The sequence below is a fragment of the Pan troglodytes genome, chromosome 13, assembly GCF_028858775.2.
Source record: "Pan troglodytes isolate AG18354 chromosome 13, NHGRI_mPanTro3-v2.0_pri, whole genome shotgun sequence".
In the NCBI taxonomy this organism is placed as follows: domain Eukaryota; kingdom Metazoa; phylum Chordata; class Mammalia; order Primates; family Hominidae; genus Pan; species Pan troglodytes.
Genome location: NC_072411.2, coordinates 115,553,343 through 115,576,995, shown reverse-complemented (window position 1 = coordinate 115,576,995; position 23,653 = coordinate 115,553,343). Strand labels below are relative to the sequence as shown.

Here is a 23,653-nt window from a genome sequence, read left to right as displayed (position 1 = left end):
ACTGCTTTCACTGTATCCCATAGATTATGGTATGTTGTGTTTCCACTATCATTTGTTCCAAGAAATTTTTCAGTTTTCTTCTTAATTCCTTCACTGATCCACTGGTCATTAAGGAGCATACTGTTAAATTTCTACATGTTCGTATGGTTTCCAAAATTCCTCTTCTTGTTGATTTATAGTTTTATTCCATCGTGGTCAGAGAAGATGTTTGATATTATTTCAATTTTTGAATGTTTTAAAACTTGTTCTGTAACCTAACATATAGTCTATCATTGAGAATGGAAATATCTATCAAGTCCATTTGTTCTATGGTGCAGATTAAGTCTGATGTTTGTTGATTTTCTGTCTGGAATACCTGTCCAATACTGAAAATGGGATGCTGAAGACTCCAGCTATTACTGTATTGCGATCTCTCTCTCTCTTTAGCTCTAATAATATTTGCTTTATATATCTGGGTGCTCCAGTGTTGGGTGCATATATATTTACAATTGTTATATCCTCTTGCTGAATTGACTGCTTTATCATTACATAATGACATTCTTATGACGGTAAATCCTGCCAAGATCACGTTCTTCCCTTCAAGGCAGTGGGGTCCCTTTTAGCCCAGAAAGTGTCTAGAAATGTTATGTGGGAGCTCAGGCCTGGAATGGGGGCCTCAGGACCCAGGCATGCTGCAGAAAAGGCACAAACCAGGGCCTACTTCTGAGGCCCCTGGGGAAAGGGCAACACACAGGCACAGGCAAAGATACTTTGCAAGTGAAGGAAAAGTAAAAGAAAAACTCTCTACCCCTGATAGATAGAGAGGTGTATTAGTCCATTTTCACACTGTGCATAGACATACTTGAGACTGGGAAGAAAAAGAGGTTTAATGGACTTACAGTTCCACATGGCAGGGGAGGCCTCACAATCATGGAGGAAGGCAAGGAGGAGCAAACACATCTTACATGGATGGCAGCAGGCAAAAAAAAGTGAGCTTGTGCAGGTAAACTCCCCTTTTTAAAACCATCAAATCTCATGAGACTTATTTGCTATCACAAGAACAGCACGAGAAAGACCTGCCCCCATGATTCAATTACCTCCCACTGGGTCCCTCCCACAACACATGGGAATTCAAGATGAGATTTGGGTGGGCCAACCATATTGCACACCTGGCCCCTCTCAAATCTCATGTTTTACATTGCAAAACACAATAATGCCTTCCCAACAGTCCCCCAAAATCTTAACTCTTTTCAGCATTAACTCAAAAGTCCACAGTCCAAAGTCTTATCTGAGACAAGGCAAGTCCCTTCCACCTATGAGCCTGTAAAATCAAAAGCAAGTTAGTTACTTCCCAGATACAATGGGGCTACAGGCATTGGGTAAATACAGCCATTCCAAATGGGAGAAATTGGCCCAAACAAAGGGACTACAAGCCCCACGCAAGTGCAAAATCCAGCAGGGTAGTCAAATCTTAAAGCTCCAAAATGATCTCCTTTGACTCCACGTCTCACATCCAGGTCACGCTGATACAAGAGGTAGGCTCCTGTGGTCTTGGGAAGCTCCACCCCTGTGGCTTTACAAGGTACACCCTCCCTCCTGGGTGCTTTCATGGGCTGGTGTTTAGTGTCTGTGGCTTTTCCAGGTGCACAGTGCAAGCTGTTGGTGGATCTATCATTCTGGGGTATGACGGATAGTGGCCCTCTTCTCACAGCTCCACTAGGCAATGCTCCAGTAGGGACTCTGTGTGGGGGCTCCCACCCCATATTTCCCTTCCGCACTGCCTTAGCAGAGGTTCTCCATGAGAGCCCCACCCCTGCCGCAAACTTCTGCCTGGGCATCCAGGCGTTTCCATACATCTTTTAAAATCTAGGCAGAGGCCACACACCTCAATTCTTGACTTCCATGCACCTGCAGGCTCAACACCACATGGAAGCTGCCAAGGCTTTGGGCTTCAATCCTCTGAAGCAACAGCCTGAGCTGTACCTTGGCCCCTTTTAGTCATGGCTGGAGTAGCTGGGATGCAAGGCACCAAGTCCCTAGAATGCACACAGCAGAGGGACCCTAGGCCCAGCCCATAGAACTATTTTTTCCTCCTAAGCCTCTGGGCTTGTGATGGCAGGGGTTGTCGCAAAGGTCTCTGACATGCCCTGGAGACATTTTCCCCATTGTCTTGGTGATTAACATTCAGCTCCTCATTACTTATGCAAATTTCTGCAGCTGGCTTGAATTTCTCCCCAGAAAATGGGATTTTCTTCTCTATCACATCATCAAGCTGCAAATTTTCCAAACTTTTAGGCTCTGTTTCCCTTTTGAAACTGAATGCCTTTAACAGCACCCAAGTCACCTCTTGAACGCTTTGATGCTTAGCAATTTCTTCCACCAGATGATAACCTAAATCATCTCTCTCAAGTGCAAAGTTCCACAAATCTCTAGGACAGGGGCAAAATATCACCAGTCTCTTTGCTAAAACATAACAAGAGTCACCTTTGCTCCAGTTCCCAACAAGTTCCTCATCTCCATCTGAGATCATCTCAGCCTGGATTTCTTTGTCCATATCATTATCAGCACTTTGGGCAAAGCCATTCAACAAGTCTCTAGGGAGGTCCAAACTTTCCCACATTTTCCTGTCTGCTTCTGAGCCCTCCAAACTGTTCCAACCTCTGCCTGTTACCCAGTTCTAAAGTCACTTTCACATTTTCTGGTATTTTTTCAGCAATGCCCACTATACTGGTACCAATTTACTGTATTAATCCATTTTCACACTGCTGATAAAGACATACCTGAGACTGGGAAGAAAAAGAGGTTTAATGGACTTACAGTTCCACTTGGCTGGGGAGGCCTCACTATCATGGTGCAAGACAAAAAGAGCAAGCCACATCTTACATGGATGGTGGCAGGCAAAAAAAAAGAGAGCTTGTGCAGGGAAACTCCCCTTTCTAAAACCATCAGATCTCGTGAGACTTATTATTCCCTATCAGGAAAACAGCATGGGAAAGACCTGCCCCCATGATTCAATTAACTCCCACCAGGTCCCTCCCTCAACATGTGGGAATTCAAGATGAGATTTGGGTGGGGACACAGCCAAACCAATCAACAGGTAACCATCTTAGGCCTAATATTCCATCACAGCAAGTAGAAGTATCCTACTCCTGAGGTAGCAGTATGAAACTCCTACAAAGACCAACTACAGATAGAAGGCAGAGTTTGGCCATAACACAGAGGATGGACAAAGAGACAGGAAAAGTCCTCATTCCTATGGCTCAGGTACACAAGACCTCCCTAGTGAATATGGACTAAAAAGAGAGAAACTCTCTGCCATCTCCCTGAGATGGCAGACTGTTTGGCATCATCCTTACTGAGTACTAAGTGAAGAGGAGGAGAGAATTTAAGTAAAGTGAATGGAAAATAAATAAATGATTGAGTTGATACTTTGTTGTGAAAGCACAAGAACCTCACTTGAATTCTCATTTAGAAAATGATTCCATTTTCAATTAGAAGTATAGAGAAAGGCTGTGTGAAGAGATAAATTGTTTTGAAAAAGGATCAATGAATCTCTTCAAATAATTTGCAAAAAGAATAATGAATAAGATCTTAGAACATTCATTTTAACCCTGTATTTTTAAAAAAAAGTTGTACAGAATATCCTGAGTGGGCTATCAAAACAAGTTAGCTCTAAAGCATGTCAAGTTGAATGAGTTTATCTAAAAAATAATACTATATTTGTTTTAGAACCGTAGCTAAAAATCCAATATTATGTCTTTATAATCAGCTAACAGATACAGTTACTTCATTGGAGTAATGTTAGTATGATAATAATATCATATTCAATATAGGAAATTCTTCATAGCAATGTGACCTTGTCAAGCTATATAACCTCTGTAAATATCAAATTTAGCACCTCCAAAATGGACATATAATGAGCTTCAAAGCGTATTCAATTAAATATTTTAGTAAAGTGGCTTACATAGTGTCTTGCACATAGAAAATACTAAATTACTCAATAAATGTTTCTGTACTCATAATCATCATCATTTCATAATACTGCTATTCAGTATAGTAAAACAGACACACACAATTCTTCTAAGCGCTAAATTTATCTTCCTACAGTAAGGAGTGTGCCAGTAAGTAAATATCTTCTAATCGACCAAAAATATTAGGATATGTGAATATTAGTAACACTGTGTATCTTTTAAAAAATGAATTTAAAATTTTGTGAACGTCTATTTTGAGTATACTAAATTGTCTTAATTTCAGTCACTTGAATTATATAAATGAGCTTATTTTTATCTTATGTGAAATGTAAACCCACAACATGTTAAAAATACTTTAAGAAATAACGCTGCAAAATTTCTTAAGCAGAACCATAAATGTGCAGCATTGCATCAATTCACTTTTTAAATATACATTAGAAGCCTATTTTTGCTCGTCCCAGGAAACAAAGCATAGGAATTGACTGAAGTATTAGACCTTAAAGTTTTTCTGACCATTAAATTGGTTTTCAGGGACTTGTTTTCTGTTTGCACAATGAAGTCTATTCAGTAGAACAATTTAAATTCATTTCATGGTGGTGCTTCTCCTATTATGACCTTCCTGCTGCCCATCTGCTTAATAAATGGAAAATAAAAGTTGTACTAAAGAATAAAGTTTAAAATATTCATATAAGCAGCTAATATTTTGAAAACAATTTGCACATGCTTTGTCTTAATAAAATGGTACAATGATTATTTAACTTCTCCATTTCAGTAAACCAGCATATCAAAGTCTACAATTCAATTATGCAATATTAAGGTACAGATATTCTTATCGAACTATAAAATTATTGCCCCAAAACTCCATTTTCAATATGATATGAATATTATTTAATAGTATGCTCAAAAATATTTTGAAGTGAATATCCATGGTAAAATAATTTTATTAACTGAATAGTTTTAAGTATTTTTGAATGATCATTTAATAATGAGTTTATTGGATTATTTTGTTATAATTTGGCAAAGTAAAGCATATAAACATTTTCTTATTTACCTGCATCGAAGTAGGCTATCTTTGTCATATATTTTTCTCACATGAAAAAACTGAATCAAAGTAATTTCTGATAATAGTAGTTACATAATTAGCAAATATTCCATTATCTTCAATTGGTTATAAATGAATTTATTTAACCCACTAAATTTTATATTGGAATAACTGTTGGACGGCCAAAATGGAATTCAACCAGATTAGAGAAAAACTTTCATTATATCCTAACCAAAAAAGAAAGGGGTATATTCATGTCCAGAAAAAATACCTTCTTAATTTAACAAGCAATTACCTAAACACTAAAGCATGAAATTTTATAAGCCTCATTATTATCTTTATTTTCACAGTGTTTGTTTCTGAAAGTCATAAAACTAAATGGGTCTTCACAAAAGCTGGGCACTCTTTGAACTTTTATAGAAGTAAATTTTGAAAGTGAAATAAAGGCCCCTTAGTAAACCACCTTAATTTTTCCTCAATATTAATTGCCATGTAATTATGGTTTTCTTTATGCCTATATTCTCTGGCAGATTTTAAAATAAAGTGTTTCATTATTTTTTAAATGGTGGTTTTTCATCTTCCTGTTAGTAATCCCAATCAGTATTATTTTCTTCAGGGCTCTCAACAAAGCCTTTCTGGTCTACATTATATTTCCTTACTGTAAAAGCCTGGCAAAGGAAGACAATACTCAAAATACGGCAAGACTGGTTACATTCCCAAGAAAATAATGCCTACCCCAAATAAATGCCATGAAAGGGGCAAAAATCACCAATTAACTGCTCTAAAAATTATTAAAAGCTTAACTAAAGAGCCAAAAATTTAATAGCACACAATCACTTAAGCTCCTACTATGTACCAGGCACAGAGATAGGCCCTGTGGGTATAGTGAACACAAAACATAGTCTCTATTATATGGAACTGAAAATGCAACAACAAAATATAAACATTAGATAATTCAATATGAAGGGCATAAATTTCAAGCTCCTTCATAAATATAAAGTATTAAATTAAATATAACTTAAATGGAGAGATATGCTATGTAAATAGGACTAAAACTTGTGACAGTAACAATCCTTCCCCCCTCAAAAAACAGATATGCACACACACACACACACACACAATTTTTCCAAAATCAAGTTATATTTTCAACTTAATCCCCATCCTATGTCACACCTACATCACCCATGTCTGTGGAAATTGGCAAACTTATTCTAAAGGGACAACTGATTTTCAATAAAAGTGCCAAAGAAATTAAATGAGACTTAAAGATAATTTTCTCAAGAAATGGTGCCAGAACAATTATGTATTCCTATAGTAAAGAAAATTAACTTCTAGCTTCTACCTCACACAATGCACAAAACTTAAGAACAGATCCTACGTTGAAATAAAAATCTATATTTTAAGGGTTTTAGAAGAAAACACAGAATATCTCTGTGACCTATAGTAGAAAATGATATATTCAACAAAATGTCAAAATAAATACCATAAAAAAGATAAGATATGCTTCATTAAAATTTATAGTGTCTGCTCAACAAAGACACCATTCATAAATTAAAGACACAAGCCACAGACTGGGAGAAAATATTCACAATATTCTAACAAAGCACTTATATCCAGAATATACAAAAAACTCTTACAATTCAATTATAGGATCAGCAAGCAAAAAACATAAACATACAGAAAGCAGGATAAATGCTTTGTAGAATGCTTTTTAGAATGGTCAAAAAGCAAAAAAAATTATGTTTAATATCATTTGTATACAGAAAATGCATATCAAAAATACAAGATGCCACAACACAACAGTTAAAATGGCTACAACTGAAAAGACTAACAACACTCAATGTTAGTAGCTGTTTGGAGCAACTGGAATTCTCATGTATTCCTACTGAGAAAGCAAAATGGACCAACTTGAATGTGGGAATATGTATGAGCAGTTCATACAGAGTTAAACATCCATCTATCCCCTTGATCCAGAAATTCCACTAAGTTTTTATAAGGATAAAAAAGGATAAAAAGGATAAAAAAGTTGTAGTATACATTATACAACAGAATACTACTTAGCAATAAAGAGGAACAAATTACTGATACAGGCAAAAATAATACATTGTACAGACTTTATGCTGAGTATAAGATGCCAAACACAATAATATACTGTGATTCCATTTATGAAATTCTCAAACAAAACTAATCTAAAGTGAAAAAATTCTTAAGAGTGATTGCTGGGACAGGGAATGACTGAGAAGGGACATGAGGAAAACTTCTGGATAGATTAAAATGTTCTACCTTGAGATGAATGTGGAGGTTTAAGAGTTTATCCGTTTGTCAAAATTATATAGCTAAGACATATACTTCAATGTATATAAAGCATAACAAAAAATAACTGTAAAAATTATATATTATAATAACTTGAGGTGCAGTAGGGAATGGGTAAGAGTAGAAGTGAAATAAGAATGACAAAAGTAGAGTGTTGATTATCCTATAGGTCTATGAGGTTCATTAGTCTATACCGTTTACTTTCTTTGAGTATATGGTAAGAAGGTAACATGAGATCTACCCTCAACAAATTTTTAAGTGTACAATACACTATTGTTGGTTGTAGTACAATGATATATAACAAATCTGTAGCACTGATTTTTGTTTACCTAAAACTTTATGCCCTTTGATTAGTAATGCCCTATCTTCCTCTCCTGTCATCCCCTGGAAACCACCATTCTACTCTTTGATTCTATGAATTTTACCATATTAAATACCTCATATATGGGGAATCATGCAGTAATCATCCCTCTGTGACTGTCTTATTTCACTTACCATAGTGTCCTCAAGGTTCATGCATGTCCTCACATATTACAGAATTTCCCTCTTTTTAAAGGATGAGTAGTATTGCATTGCATGAATGTACCATATTTTTTTTTACCCATTCATCTGTCAATGAACATTTAGGTTGTTTCTATAATTTGGCTGTTGTGAATAATGCTGTAATGAACACAAGAGTGCTAATATCTGCCTCAGATCCTGGTTTCAATTCACTTCAAATAAATACCCAGGAGTGGGATTTCTTGATCATATGGTAGTTTAAATTTTAATTTTTTGAGCAACCTTTATTCGGTTTTCAGTGGTGGCTGCACCATTTGCATTCCCACCAGTAATGTGCAAGGGTTCCAATTCTTCCACATTTACATCAACACTTGTTATTGTTTGTTTCTTTTTTTTTTTTTTTTGAGACGGAGTCTTGCTCTGTCGCCTAGGCTGGAGTGCAGTGGCGTGATCTCGGCTCACTGCAAGCTCCGCCTCCTGGGTTCACACCATTCTCCTGCCTCAGCCTCCCAAATAGCTGGGACTACAGGCGCCCACCACCATGCCTGGCTAATTTTTTGTATTTTTTAGAAGAGACGGCGTTTCACCATGTTAGCCAGGATGGTCTTGATCTCCTGACCTTGTGATCTGCCCGCCTCGGCCTCCCACAGTGCTGGGATTACAGGCGTAAGCCACTGTGCCGGACATATTGTTTGTGTTTTTCTAATAATAGCCATCCTGAAAAGTATGAGGTGATTTCTCGTTTACTTTTGATTTGGATTTCCTTGACAATTAGTAACATTGAGCATTTTTCCATGCAGAAGCCTGTTCACATGCTTCTGCTCAAACTATTAGCTTCACATGCCACCTGGGGGAAAAAGCAAGTTTCTAGCAAAGGCCTCTACCACTAACCCACTGGTTAGAGCCACTATAGCCTCCTTGCTAATCCTCTAACAAGCCAACCTGTCTTCACCACATCCTCTTTATACTTCCTTTTTCCTCTGCCTGGAATTCCATTTTCCCAAGTTTATACTTGGCTTTTTCCCTCAGTCTCTTCAGGTTTCTGATGTGCTCCCCTGCTCCCTGCCCCACCCCTTACCAATCCTACATAAAACAGCACCCTGTCTGTCTCCTTTACCCATGTTATTTTTCTTCATAGCACTTACCACTACCTAATATATGTTGTATTTGTCAATATTCACATGTAGTCAATAGTTATCCTAATGTACTTAAAGAGTGTCAACTGTTTGGAGTTAAGAAAAGGAAAAGAAGCCTGTCACTAAGGTAGAAGGAGGGGCAGAACAGTATGATGTCACAGATGCTAAGGGAAGATAGGAATAAAAACCAGGATATACAAATGGAAAAAAAAGACTGCTAAATTTGGGTGTCAAACAGTTCTCTTGTGTCCAAGGCCAATTGAGAAAAAGTGAAATGAAAGTCAGACTGCAAGATGTTAAAGTTCAAGTACACTGGTGCTTTCAGGAATCAATCATCCAAACGAGTTTTTTTTTTTTTTTTTTTTTTTTGCATTGTCTACACTATGGAAAGAAGACATAAAATGCTAGTGAAAACAGGCAAGAAGATCAAGCAAAAAGGTTTTAATTAATAAAACTCATAATAGTTATTTATAAACTTCAGACCAAAGTAAATCTTTTGGCATGACAACTACCAAATAAAACAAGGTTTACGAATGAATATAGTGTCTAAACTGTGAAAGATACAATTCTAAGTGATGTTTTATAATCTTTTTTTTTTACTTTTTATTTTTTATTTATTTGTTTAATTTTTATTATACTTTAAGTTTTAGGGTACATGTGCACAAAGTGCAAGTTAGTTACATATGTATACATGTGCCATGTTGGTGTCAACCACCAAATCTCTGCAACTGTGGTCACCTGCTTTAAGTGCAACTTTAGACTTTTGCATTTAAAATAACAATTGGTCTACATTTCAATAGAAAACGTATGCTCTCCTTTTCTGAGAAAAATATTGTTCTTCAATATCCAGTATGGGAAATATTTTTACTTCCAATGTAACTATAAATTTTTAATAAGATCATTTTCTCCATAAAAACATCTATACAGAAATGTTCTCAACAGTTATTTTCCCAACTTTATATTTTGGAAGACAGATAATCCATATTTATAGCAGGTACAGAGGAAACCTATAGTCTAAAATTGACACTGTTGACAACAGAGAAAATGACAATTCCCTGCTTTAATTATGGCAATTCAAATGATATTTTAGTGGGAAATATTTTCTCCTGTCATTTCTTTCTTCATGCTTCATCGTTGCTGAATTTAAAAAATATTAATGATGTGATTAATAAAAACTTAGAGATGACAGCATTTAGAGTTATTGATAATAGCTGACATTTCAAAGCACTCTGTGATTTACAAAGCTCTTTAACATAGCTTGTCTCATTTAATTATCACATTATTCCATAGAAATTAATAACATTATGCAAAATAATTCCCAGGTTAATAAGAAAACTGGGAGTAATTCAATAAACTGAGTTAATAAGTAACAGAATATTAGAAGCCAGGTATTTGAACTTTAAGATCAGTACTCTTTCCATGGCAACTTTCCCCCAGATAAATATTAATTTTATAGCTGTATTATTTATTTGATTTTCCTAGATACATCACTAAATGCTATTAGTATAATCAAGAATAATACATATGTGCAACCTGACTTTTTTGTGTATTAAAAATTATTATTAGAAAAGTATTTTATATCTATTTTATTTTGCCTTAAGAAATATCCTATTCTATTTTATTTTGCCTGTTTTATTTTGCCTTAAGAAATATCCTAATCCTAAAAATACAAACATTAGCTCAAGTTCAATATAGGGAATCTCATGTTTATTACTAATTGCTATTTGAAAATTATCCTCAGAAGTCAAATTGAAAAACCTAGATGATTAAACACTACCATTTGGGACAGGCTGGTAGCATGACAGATGTAGTTCGGAAAACTTTTTTCAAAACTTAATTGCAGCACTATTCACAATAGCCAAGAATGTGGAATCAACCTAAGTATCCATCAACAGAAGAAAAAATAAATCAAATGTGGCACATATACACAACGGAATGTTATTAAGCCATTTTTAAAAAAAGAATGAAATCCTATAATTTGCAGGAACATAGATGAAACTAGAGATGATTATGTTAAGTGAAATAAGCCAGGTACAGAAAGACAAATATTGTGTGTCCTTACTCATGTGGAAGCTAAAATAGTTGATCTCATGGAGGTAGCAGGGAGAATGATAATTACCAGAGGCTGGGAAGTATGCGGGGAACGTTGGGTGGAAAGGGGAGATGAAGAGAAATTGGTTAATGGATACAAACAGTTAGATAGAAGGGTTAAGTTCTAGTGTTCAATATCACAGTAGCGTGACTACAGTTAACAATAATTTATCATCTATTTCAAAATAGTTAGATTTGAAATGTTCCCAACACACACAAAAAAATAAATGTTTGAGGTGATGCATACCCTAAATACTCTGATTTGATTACTACACATTGTATGTATGTAATCAAAATAACACATGTACAATTATCATATGTACAAATGTATTTGATACATATGTATCAAAATATCACATGTACAATTATCATATATAAATGTATGTACAATTATTATGTATCAATAAAAAACTACTGACAAAACGAAACAAAACTTCATTCTCCATTTTCTAAGAATGTATCAGTAGAACCAGGCTATAAGGAAGCACTTTACTAAAATGTGCTGTGAAAGCACACCATGCTTAATATCCACTCAACAAAATAAAGATTAAGCATCTACTAAGGATCAAGCAGCTTCCTTTCAAATCTTCCATGTCAAGTAGAGTAAAGCAAACACAAATTTTCCTTGTCTAATTTTTTAGATTTTAAGTTCTATTGAATGAGATAGATTTGAGAAATAGCCATAAACTGTTAAAATTAAAACTATAATCTGATATGTTAGTAAGACAAGATGTTTTATTTGAGTGATACATTTTAATCCTGGCTTCTTTTAACATTAAGTTAATAATCTGCATGAGTAATATGTTATTTCATATTATTGCTATTAAACATAATATTCAACAAACAACCAGTACTTAACAATGACTATTCAATGTCACTGGAGCTAAACTTACGGCATAAAGAGGCTGCTTTGATCTATTTAAAAGAAAATTAGCAAACTCAAGCAATAATTCAAAGGAGATCAGGAACTGAAACAGTGTGCCAGGCAGCACTGTAAGAAATATGCTATATCAAATTCCCAGTGAATCCATTAGATGAATATACAAAATCATAGTGAGCAACAGGGCAAACAGTACAAAACACTTTTGAGAAATGGAATGAAGAATAGAGAGAACACCGGTTCTAGTAATATATTCTTCTGAATCATCATACACTTCTAACGTAAAATATAAAATTCTAAATGGTACATTACATCCGTAGACAATACAAAATTTATATACCTTGCAAAAACATTTCTACAAGTACAGATAATACTTGAATAAATGATATCATACAAATTATTTACTGCCATCTTTTACAAGAGCTTAAATATTTTCTCTACTTCTCAATGAAAAGGCATGTTTCTTTAAACTTATCAAAAATCTTAACAATATTATGTTCCTATATGGTAGTTCCATTAATCTAATTTTGGTTTTAATATGATTCTTTAAGTGAGAAAGGCCCTCTTTAACTATATTTAATAAAAATGAATTAATAAATAAAACACGAACTCTGCTTCACATCTGAGCATTGATTTTTCCATATAACATTGCCTCAGATAAGCAGATTCACCCCAAGTTAATGCATTCACATATTCCTTGTCAGAATAACACTGGCTGTTTATCTAAAATTGTTCACCAGGAATTGCATGTCTTCCATTAATTGTAGAAAGAAGGAAAGAAAGGTGTGGAGAGATCTGGCCTCTCTTCTATGAATAAATTTATGCCAGGAAATTACAAAACAAAGGTTTCCTTTCAGTAATTTTCTTTTAAGTTAGAAGAAAATTTATTTTCATAAATTAATAATGTACTCTTGAATGAAAAAGGAACTTACAAAATATGGTATTAGTGCAGTTTATATTTAAAAGTTACTCTTAAATATGCATTAATATATATGCATTGAGGAAAGTCAAGGCTGCTATTCAACAAAATGGTAAGTGGTTGGCCCTGGGTGGTGAAATTATGGATAGTTTATATTTTCTTTTTTTAAATTTTTTATTTTTATAGATTAAGGGGTAAAAGTGCAGTTGTTTTACATGGATATATTGCATAGTGATGAAGTCTGGGTTTCTGGTGTACCAATCACCCAAGTAGTGGACATTTTACCCATACTTGCTTTCCTCCAACTCTCCCACCTTTTAAAGTCTCCAGTACCTATTATTCCATTCTATATGTCCATATGTACTTATTGCTTAGCTCCTACTTATAAGTGAGAATATGTGGTTTTTGACTTTCTGTTTCTGAGTCATTTCACTATGGGTGATGGCCTCGAGTTCCATCCATGTTGCTGCAAAAGGCCTGATTTCATTCATTTTTATGGCTGAATAGTATTCCATTGTATATAAATGTCACATTTTTTAATCCCATCATCTGCTGATGGACACTTAGGTTGATTCCATGACTTTGTTATCATCAATAGCACTGCAATAAACGTAAGAGTGTGGGTGGAATTTTTATACAATTGAATAGATACCCAGTAGTGGAACAGCTGGACTGAAGTCAAAACCACAATGAGATATCATCTTACACCAGTCAGAACAGCTATTATTAAAAAGTCAAAAATAACAGATGTTGGTGAGAACGTGCAGAAAAGAGAACACTCATACATGGTTGGTGGGAATGTAAATTAGTTCAACCTGTATGGAAAACAGTATAGAGAATTAACTTTTTTTTAATAAACTTTATTTTTAGAGCAGTTTTAAGTTCATAGCAAAATTGATTAGAAGGTACAGAGATGTCCCATACACCTCCTACACCCACACATGCACAGCCTTCCCCATTATCAATAGCCCCCAACAGAGAGGTACATTTGTTAACAACTGACGAACCTACATATCATTATCACCCAAAGTCCACAGTTTATATTATTCCTTCTGGAGAATTTTCAAATACAGAAATTCCTCTACCAGGAATAAACTAGCAATTTCCTCTCGGCTTTCTATAAATTTAATTATTATTTCAGAAATTAGCCTATCTTTACAGGAGAAAATGTTATAAACCATGAAAAGACTATCAAATACACAAGGACGTGAATGTTATATAACAAATGTACCATCTCCTAAACAACTCCCTGCATTCCCTTCTTGTTGGTAAGTTATAATTGTGATAGCTCTGATCATCTGTTTAATTAATTTGCTAATGAAGCCTCTCACATTCTTTACAACTAGAAAAATTCAGTTTTCCAAAATTAAGGCTCTGGTATATTACATATATCAGCTTCACTCAACTCTTTTATTTAGTCCAAAAGAAAAAGAAGAAAATGTCATTTAAAAAATAACATACTCAGCTGCTTGTTTGTAGTGCTTCAAATCTTTCTTTAAATTTTTGTTCTCATTTTCCAAAAGCATAATCTGGGTGTAGACATCTGGAACATTCTCAACAGTTCTAAGTTCAGTCACTCCTTTCTGTATTAACTCATACCTAGGATAAAATCAAACAAAAGGGTTTATATCATTTCTTTCTGCCAAATTGGCTTAATTTATGTACAATTCAAAAAGTTAAGTCTCAGGGAGTGTTATAGTAATTAGTTGCAGTATTACATTTATAAGTTAAAATGTCCAACAGTCATAATATATTTTAGAATAAAATATGACTTCTAGGTACCAATACCATCATGGTGTATAAAATATAATAACTGAACATCTCCTATGTTCCAGGCACTGGTCTAGACAATATTAAAATTGACAAAAATGTCTACGTCCCTATTTCATGGAGTTTCCATTCTAGTGGGGAGGGTGATAAGTTCTATGAAGTTAAATAAGCTGCCTGAAAGATATAGGAAGAATGAGGTGGAAACACTGATGGGAGTGCTTGTGCTATTTTACATAGGGTGGGCATGAATGACAAACATGACTGACAAAGTGATATCTGAACAGAGATCTAAAGGAAATGAGGGACTGTGTTATGTGGATAGCTGGGAGAGAAGCAGCTGGGGCAGATGGAAAAGTAAATGCAATGGCCCTGAACCAAGAAAGTGTTTGGCAACTACAAGAAAGAACAAACAGCCAGGGTACCTGGAGTGTCTGGAACTGAAGCCAACTAAGTGACCAAGGAGAGAATGGTGAAAGATGAGTCAGGAAAACAGAAGGGAGCCACAGTGAGGAAAGCAATTTTACTCTGAATCAGAAGTAAACCATAGGAAGGTTTTGAGACAAGTGACACTGACCAGATTTATGTTTTAAAGGGATTAGTCTAGCAAGCATAGAATCAGAGAGACCAGTAAGCAGGCTATTGCAGTAGTCAAAGAGAGAGCATGGTGGCTTGAAAGAAGTTGGTAGCAGTGGAGATTATGAGAAGTACCTTCTAGAAATGCTGTCAAGGTGGGGCCAGCAGGACTCTCTGATGGATCAACTGTCAGGTGTTGGTAAATGAGAGAAGGCAAGTGCAACTCCAGGGTTTTTGGCTGAGCAACAGATAGCCATTTATTTACTAAGTGGGGACAAATGCAGGAGGAGCAGAGTGGCTGGAGTAATTAAGGGATTGTTTCCATTTGTGTTAAATGTAATATGCCTAGCAGACATTTAAGTGAAGATAAACGTTGAGTATACATGTTCAGAGTTCAGGAAAAAAGTCAGGGTTGGCAATTTAAATTTGGTAATCAATATTATAGATACTATTTAAAGTCATGAGACTGAAAGAGAACAGCTAGGCAGTGGGAAATGAAAGTAAAGAAAGAAAGAAATGAAGAGGTCCTAGGAGTGAGCCATAAACACTACACTGCTTCCAGGTTGAGGGGAAAAGAAAACACTACCAAAAAAGACGAAGCAAGAGAGGCCCGTGAAATAGTGGGAGAATCTGAGAGCTGTGCCCAGGGGCCAAATGAAGAAAGTGTTCTAAAAAGGAAGAACTGAACAACAGTGACAAATGCTGCCAGGAGTCTGAAAAGAATACTGAGAATCAATTACTGAAGTTGGCACTGTGAAAGTCACTATTAAAAAAAAAAAAGTTTTCAATAGAGTCATGCGGATAAAAGCCAAACTGAGAGTACGTCTGAGAGACTAGGAAATGAGGAAGTGGCAAAAAACTTTTTTCAAGGAGATATGCTCTAAAGCAAAGCACAGGGAATCAAGATGAACTTAGAAGAAGATATGAAATCTAGGGTGGTTCTTCTCTTCCTTTTTTAAAATGTGAGATATTGTACATCTGTATGCTTATGGGAATGACTCAGCCAAGAGGGAAAAAACTGACAATGGAGGTAAAAGCGGGACGATTACAAAAGCAGTATCCTTAAGTCTGTGAGAGGGGCTGGTATCAAGCAGACAAGATGAGAGTTGGCTTCAGATAACATTAGAGTCTGAGGGAGAAGAGAAGAATACCTGAGGCCAGAGGCAGCAGGGTGGTAAAGAGGGAGGTGGGAGTGATGGAACTTCTATTTTCTCAGTGAAATAAGAAGCAACATCAGAGAATCAATTGCAGATTGTAAATAATTACAATTTTAATCCCTGTGTATGGCAATCAATAAAGTTAAAAAAAACAATTTGAGCACAGAAAAATATTTCAAGTAATAAAGTTATTAATAAATCCCTACAAAGCTTGCTCTAGATGAGCTAAATATTAGAGCTAAAAATTATAAATTATCAGTAGTTTCATATTATAAATCATAATAATGTTACATATTTATAAAGTCACATATTTTGTGTTATATACTTTATCTGATTTTTTCTAAAAAAAGAGCAAAAGGACCCCCCCCATAGAATATCCTGAAGATTAAGATAATTGAATCAATATTCCATTATATTTGCCACAATTCATAAAACAGGAAATAGGTATCAATTGAATCATAAATTCAGTAAGTAATCTGTACTAGGAATGTGATTTATACTTATCTCAGAAGAGAAGACATAGGGATTGATTGAAGTATTACACCATAAGCTTTTTCTGACCATAAAATTGGTTTTCAGCACCTTGCTTTATTTAATGTGGAAAAACCACTAGAGAAATTTTCTATGAGGAAAAAAGTGATTTAATAGTTTTTCCTCTAAATTAAATACTATAAATAAAATAGTATGTGATAAAAGAAGCACAAATCCAAATACAACATTTATTACATAGTATATATCTCAGGACATTCAAAAATTATTTATCAGGTAAATTTTCTGCCATCCATATAAAAATATGAAAGATGACTTCAGGCTCATTTTTAGATAATAATACAAGTAATCAGGAATTTTAATGCACAAACTACAGAAGTATACTTCTCAATAAAATCTGAATTCTCATACATAATATTTTTGTGGTTTGCTTCAGTTTGTATGTATCTGCTGTTTTGTTTTGTTTTAACAAATATCCTGACATTTTATTTTTTCTTCTTTTTCACTCACTCTTAAAATAAGACTGAAAAGTGTTCAGGTGGGAAAAAAGATTGCCATAACTATTAGAAATTTGAAATATAATTTGCTCTTAATGAAATTGCCAATAAAATTATCACTAATAAAACTGCATTAATTCTCTTAATATTTACCAGGAGATCCATAAACTACTTAGAATTATGTAGAAATGGAGAATATATATGAATTTCAGGGAGAAAGTGCATAGAAATTTCATAAAATTTTGTCCACATAACAAAAGCATTTAAGACCCACTGCCATAAATGATGAATATTATGACAGAATTCCAGTAAACATAGAAATGGTGTCAGAAGAATAAGGATTATTTTTCCCTCATGGTGGCACCCAAGGCATAGGATGTAAAAGAAAGGGGAAAGGTCATCTTGATTATAATCTCCTTATACGAAGCCTATAATGAGAACTTTTCCTCCATGTTTTCATAAAGATTTAGGGAAATACATTACCAACATAGACAAAATTATTTTAATTCCTGTACAAACTAAGGATGTTAGAATCCCCAGCACTATCGCGACTATCACTTAGAACCAGACAGTGCCTCTCAGGAAAAATATAGCACAGCTGACATGTTTATTACTGGCCCCAAGATTCCTCAAACCAATATAGAAAATAGGCACAAATTTGAATTCTAAATTAATATTTTCTAAAGTCCTTTTAGTATCCAGCCAAGCCAAAAGGCACCTTTATTAATTTTTTCAAAGATTCTCTTGTATAATTGTACAATATAGCCCTGTGGTTAGGAGACTGGTCTTTAAGATCAGTATGTCCTAGGTTGACTCTGCCACTTACTGGCTATGACTTGGTGACACTCACTGAGGAGATTTCCTAATCTCCCTATCCCCTTTCCTTACCCGTAAAATAGAAATATGGCTGTGGCTAACTGCTAGATACAGTTGTTGGGAGAAGTAAATGAAATAATGCATGAGAATATACTATATCAATAAAAATGATACAAAGTAAATTTCTGAGTGATAAGCCTAAGGCTTCACCTTCTTAAATATTTTTAAATCCCTCATATTTAATAAACGTTATTGTTTTAAAAATTTAAATTAAATACTCACCTAAATGGCTGCTCTCTTAATATCATAGTACATAAATCTGTGCAGATGTATTTATAGTGGTCAAATTTATCATAATGTAACATAGCAAAAATTAGCTTTTGCTAACTTTTATGGTATGTAGAAGAGTCACTACATTCCTGTGTTAAACTTAATAATGACTGGGGAAAAAATATTCTTATGGGACATATAACTAGAAGCCAAGTCCTCATTAATTGAAGAAACAGCAATAAGATCAAACGACAAAGGAACAAATATTTGTGTAGTGTTCACTGGGAGTCATCAATGTATACACAACACCACACATATTTCCTGTACATACTTGGGCAACATAAGGGCTATATCAAAGGTAATTTTAATTCTAGGCTCTGGCTTTAAAACTTAACCATCCCCAGAAAGTTGTAACTGCACTGCTCACATTTAAGTGATTAAATCTTATGACAAATTTTATTGTCTAAAAGCTGCAATATTTCTTTCATGCAAATTAATGAAATATACTCTTAATTTACATCTCTTCCATTATTAAAAAAATTAAATTAGTAATTAAATGTTATAAATAATTGTACTATTACTTTTGATGGCATTTTCATTACCACCCTACCTTCAGTGAAATGGTGCGAATAGGCCAAACTGGAGAGAACCAAGTGTTGAATAGGAAGTAAAAAGGTGAAGAAAGAAAAAAAATTTAAACTCTGTTTTCAAAACATTGGCTGGAAAGAGAAAAATGGTTTAAAAAGAAGTGTAGTAAGAGGCAAAAAAATAAGAATGTATCTTTAGGGTGAGTAGTTCTGACAATGTTAATAGGGGAACAGTCAGTGTAGGAAGACAGATGGATGACATATGCTCAGGTAAGGGTACTGGAATTAGATTATCATATTTTCTCCATTTTAATTTCTTCTTTAATTTTTCCCCCCTGAGAAATTACCATTGCCCATTGAGAATTCTAAAATAGGCATATAAATAGAATTGAACCATTGACTAAACCTGCAATGGAAACTTTTTAGTGGTTCATAGAACAAATTCCTACTATGTTCTGGCAACTCTTTTCTGTAAAGGGTCAGAGAATAAATATTTTAGAATTGGCAAAACTATATTTACAGGCCATATCCCTCCTGTTGTGACTAATTAACTTTGCTTTTACAGAGTGAAAGCAGCCATATACAATACCTAAAGAAAGGTAATGTCTGTGTTCCAATAAGATTTTATTTTAAAAATCAGGAAGCAGGCCAGATTTGGCCCAAAGATCTTAGTTTTCTAACCCTGGATTTAAAGGATCTATTGCATTTTCTGCTTGAGGAGTGAAAGAACCTATATCAAATTTTACTGCCCAGTGTTTTGTTTGTTTGCTTATTTTAACAAACTAACAAAGGAAAATCCTTGTTTGGTCATGTTTTGAAAGATTAAGTGAATTCATAGCAAATGATATATTCTAAGTGTTTTTTCCTGTGGTAAAAATGATAAAACATAATATATTTAATATTCCTATAATTTTACTATGTAGAATAGGTAAAGTTTTCTAATCAAAATAAAAAATGTTTCATATGAAATAAGGTATTCAATACAATGTAATCTCATTGCAAACTGGCAGCTAGGGATAAGGACAAAATTACTTAAACCACGATATTCTAAACTCATAAAGAAATGCGTTATACCAATTTTATCTTATGACTAGTATGCTTAGTTTGGGAGGACTTCAAATCCTAATACTAACAGTAATCTTAGTTTCCTGAAATTTCATCTCATCAATTCAGATTGCTAAATCTAAAAGGAAAATATGACAATAGTCACCGAATTGTTAACAGTATACTTGGATCCAGATTATTCTAAGAAAATCATTTTACACTTTGGACTGGCCTAACATATAAGCATCACATGTCCTAACACACATTGTTGAACACAGAAAGTTAAGTGAATCATATTAATCTTTCACTTTATTAGCACTGTTAATTAATCATCTACCTACTTTTACAAAAAATATATCTTCTAGTACATTTGTAATTATTATATTTCTTAGGGATATTTTTATAAAAAATTATTTTAAATAATTCACACTATTTCCAAATTTAAGAGAAGCAGTATTATTTTTCTTCCACTGAACTTTCTGTTTTTCTTAGACTGTATTAATGAAAAATAATTCTCCTCATAGAATTTATTAACATTACATGTGCAATTTAAAATAATGAAACTGACTGCGCTTATGTGCATGTTCTCAGAAGATGACAACCAAAAAAAGCAGAAAATAAAAATTTATACCACAGCTGGATGAGTAAAAATCGCAAATTATCCATACATTGCAAATTTAAAATTAGGAATTAGTCCTAATTATAAACATCTTTAGGTATCATATTAATCCCCCTTTCTAGAATATGCAATAGCTATTAAAGTTCAAATACATTTTCATAGCTAATCATTTAATAAATTTATTTAAACAATGTCAGGAAACTGAAAATATGCCTGGTGACATTATTATTGTAACAAAGGAATAAAGGTACACCTACTGATTTTCATAACTAGTTATTAAAATTTTCAATTATAACAAGAAAATATTGTGTTTAAGTGATATTCAAAATACAATTCCACTTACTTCTAACTGAAGAATATTCATAGAAATATAATTAATCAGCTATGTGAGTAGAAAAAGACAAGCCATTACACTATAAATAAAACAAGGAAGTAAAGCAGGACTGTTTAGTATAATGTCTAAATACAGGAAATACTCTCAATAATTATACAAAAATATTAGGAAATGTTTTCATAAAATATCTTTGTGTTTTATAACTCCAGGAGATATTCAAGTGTCTTGATTTTTAAAAAATTACTTAAACTTAAATATTTGGGAAAGATGTTTAATAAAAATGTCTTTGTAACTGCTATTCTTATTTGTGTGTGTGTGTGTGTGTGTGTGTGTGTGTGTGTGTGTGTGTGTGTTGTGGTTTCAGGGCTGGAGATGGGAAAAGTTTCTAGTCATTTTTCATAGGCTGAGTCATTTCAAAGTTTCCTAAGACACTTAAAAGTGTATATGTTAAATGTTAGAATTTTAAGAGAACTATTTATCTACATAATTGTTTACCATTCAGACTGAAAGCAATCAAGAGTTCTGGTCATTCCCATTTTGATCAAGAAATTGCAGAGAAAGTCTTCTATTACTTCAGGTACTGCATGCTTTGAAGGAAGAACTGTCTTCTGTTCCTGAAATTTAAACGTGCATTTATTTATTCTGAAAACATCAAAGCATTAATTAATGATATAGATAAGCCTTTGACTCATTCATTCATCCATTCATTTTTTTCAACAACGTTTGTTGACTGTTATATGCCAGGAACCATTAACATTTTAATTACTGGGGATAAAGCAGATGAAAGCAAACAAATCTCTGTCCTCCTATCTATTAGTCAAGTGGATGGAGACAGAATATGAATAACTAAATAAAAAACATATACTATGACAGATGGTACTAAGTACCTTGGGGTGGGGAGAAAGTAGAGGACTAAAGATAGAACCAAGTGTAGGACAAGTATTTATGTGAAGCTGGGTTGCTATGTATTTAGGGTGGTGAAGATGTCATTGATAAAACTGTTATCTGAGCATAAATCTAGACAAAGAGGCAGAGTGTCTTATGTTCCGGTTTGTATCTGTATCAGCAAGTGCAAAGGCCCTGCAGCAGGAGTGTGATTGGATTGTCTAAAGGATAGTAAGAAGGTAGGTTTGCCCTTTCAATAGCACATAGCATGTTAATCAAAAAAAAGAAAAAAGAATGCATGGACCTTTTAATGCTTTTAATTATCATTTAAAAAGAAATACAGTAATTTTAGTACCATGACTTTTAGAAACACTATGGAGAAAATAATTAGTGACAACAGGAGCTTACACTAGTATTCCACATAGAAGTCAGTCAGTCTGTCAACTAGATCAGGGGTCAGCTAACAGTTCTTATAAATAAAGTTTGTTAGAGCACAGCATGCCCATGCCCATTTGTTTACATATTATGTATGGATGCATTTGCACTACATGAGATAGTTGACTAGTTGCCACAGAGTCCTCATGGCCCTCAAAACCTAAAGTACAAGTTGAGCAATCCCTAATCCGAAAATCCAAAATCTGAAATGCTCCAATAGCCAAAAATTCTGAAGCACCAACATGACACCACAGGTAAAAAATTCCACATGCAAGTACTTAACACAAACTTTGTTTCATATACAAAATTATTTAAAATATTGTATAAAATTACCTTCAGGCTATGTGTACAAGGTGTATATGGAACATAAATGAATTTCATGTTTATAACTGGGTCCCAGCCCCAAGAGATCTTAGTGTATATGTCAAACTAAATAATCCAAACCTATAGCTTTTGGAACTTTATATTTGTTAAGGCTTGAGAGGAATGGGACTATGTGGCCTGAGCCACATAGCATGAAGATGCAACTTCTGCTTCTTCAATTATAGATTAAATGTCTTCATTACTGTCCTAAAAATGATTACAAAACACGGAATACCACCAGATATAAGACCCCTTTAGAACACTGCCCTTCCTTGCAGAATGTCAAAGCAATCTTCCTTGGAATGTAGCAAGCTGTAATCAATCAAATCATTACAAACTATGTAATGACCTTGTATGGAAAATGCTGCAACCCTGTTAACTTCTGTTTCTGCCTATATAAGTGAAAACTTCCCCACTTTGGAACACTCACTCATTCTTTTGGAGACTGTGTTTCCCAGGTGGCTATCCTCAAGCTTTGCACTTGAATAACACTAAATCATATTTTCAAAATATCATTATCATTGATATGTATTTGCAAATATTCCAACATCTGAAAAAAAAATCCAAAATCTGAAATACTATGGTCCCAAGCATTTTGGATAAAAGATACTCAAACTGTATGTAGTATTCTGACAGAACATCATAGCAGACCTAAAACTAGAAAAATGAAGACATTTCAGCAAGCAACAAATGAAATTAGTACAGCCATAAAAATTATTATATCATGTAAGTCAGTGTACAAAATAAATAAAATAATAGGTAGTTTCTTAAAAATACCAAGGAATAGGGAATACTAATTCTATTTTATGGAATGAAGTGTTGCTCAATAAAAATAAAATTAAAAAAATAAAACAATCATCGTCTCTTGAGTGCTGTCATTTTCTTCGCATTGGCAAGAAGTCACTAATTTGTTTGCTGACTATTTGAATAAGCAGATCTATTCTCACCTACAGAAACTCAGCAGCAAATTTTCCTTTCGCCT

The 23,653-nt window shown here is 34.0% G+C and overlaps 1 protein-coding gene across 8 annotated transcripts in view; it reads right to left on the bottom strand.

The window, feature by feature from the left end:
* The window catches only part of SPAG16 (sperm associated antigen 16), a 1,140,172-nt gene that overhangs the window by 1,088,806 nt on the left and 27,713 nt on the right, over window positions 1-23,653 (bottom strand). For all 8 annotated transcript variants that reach the window (XM_001148592.5, XM_054679316.2, XM_016950433.4 and 5 more), the window contains 2 exons: window positions 21,484-21,602; window positions 14,294-14,431 (listed from right to left, as the gene is read on the bottom strand). In XM_001148592.5, coding sequence (XP_001148592.1) covers window positions 14,294-14,431; window positions 21,484-21,602 — 257 coding nt within the window. The remainder of the gene's footprint in view (window positions 1-14,293; window positions 14,432-21,483; window positions 21,603-23,653) is intronic.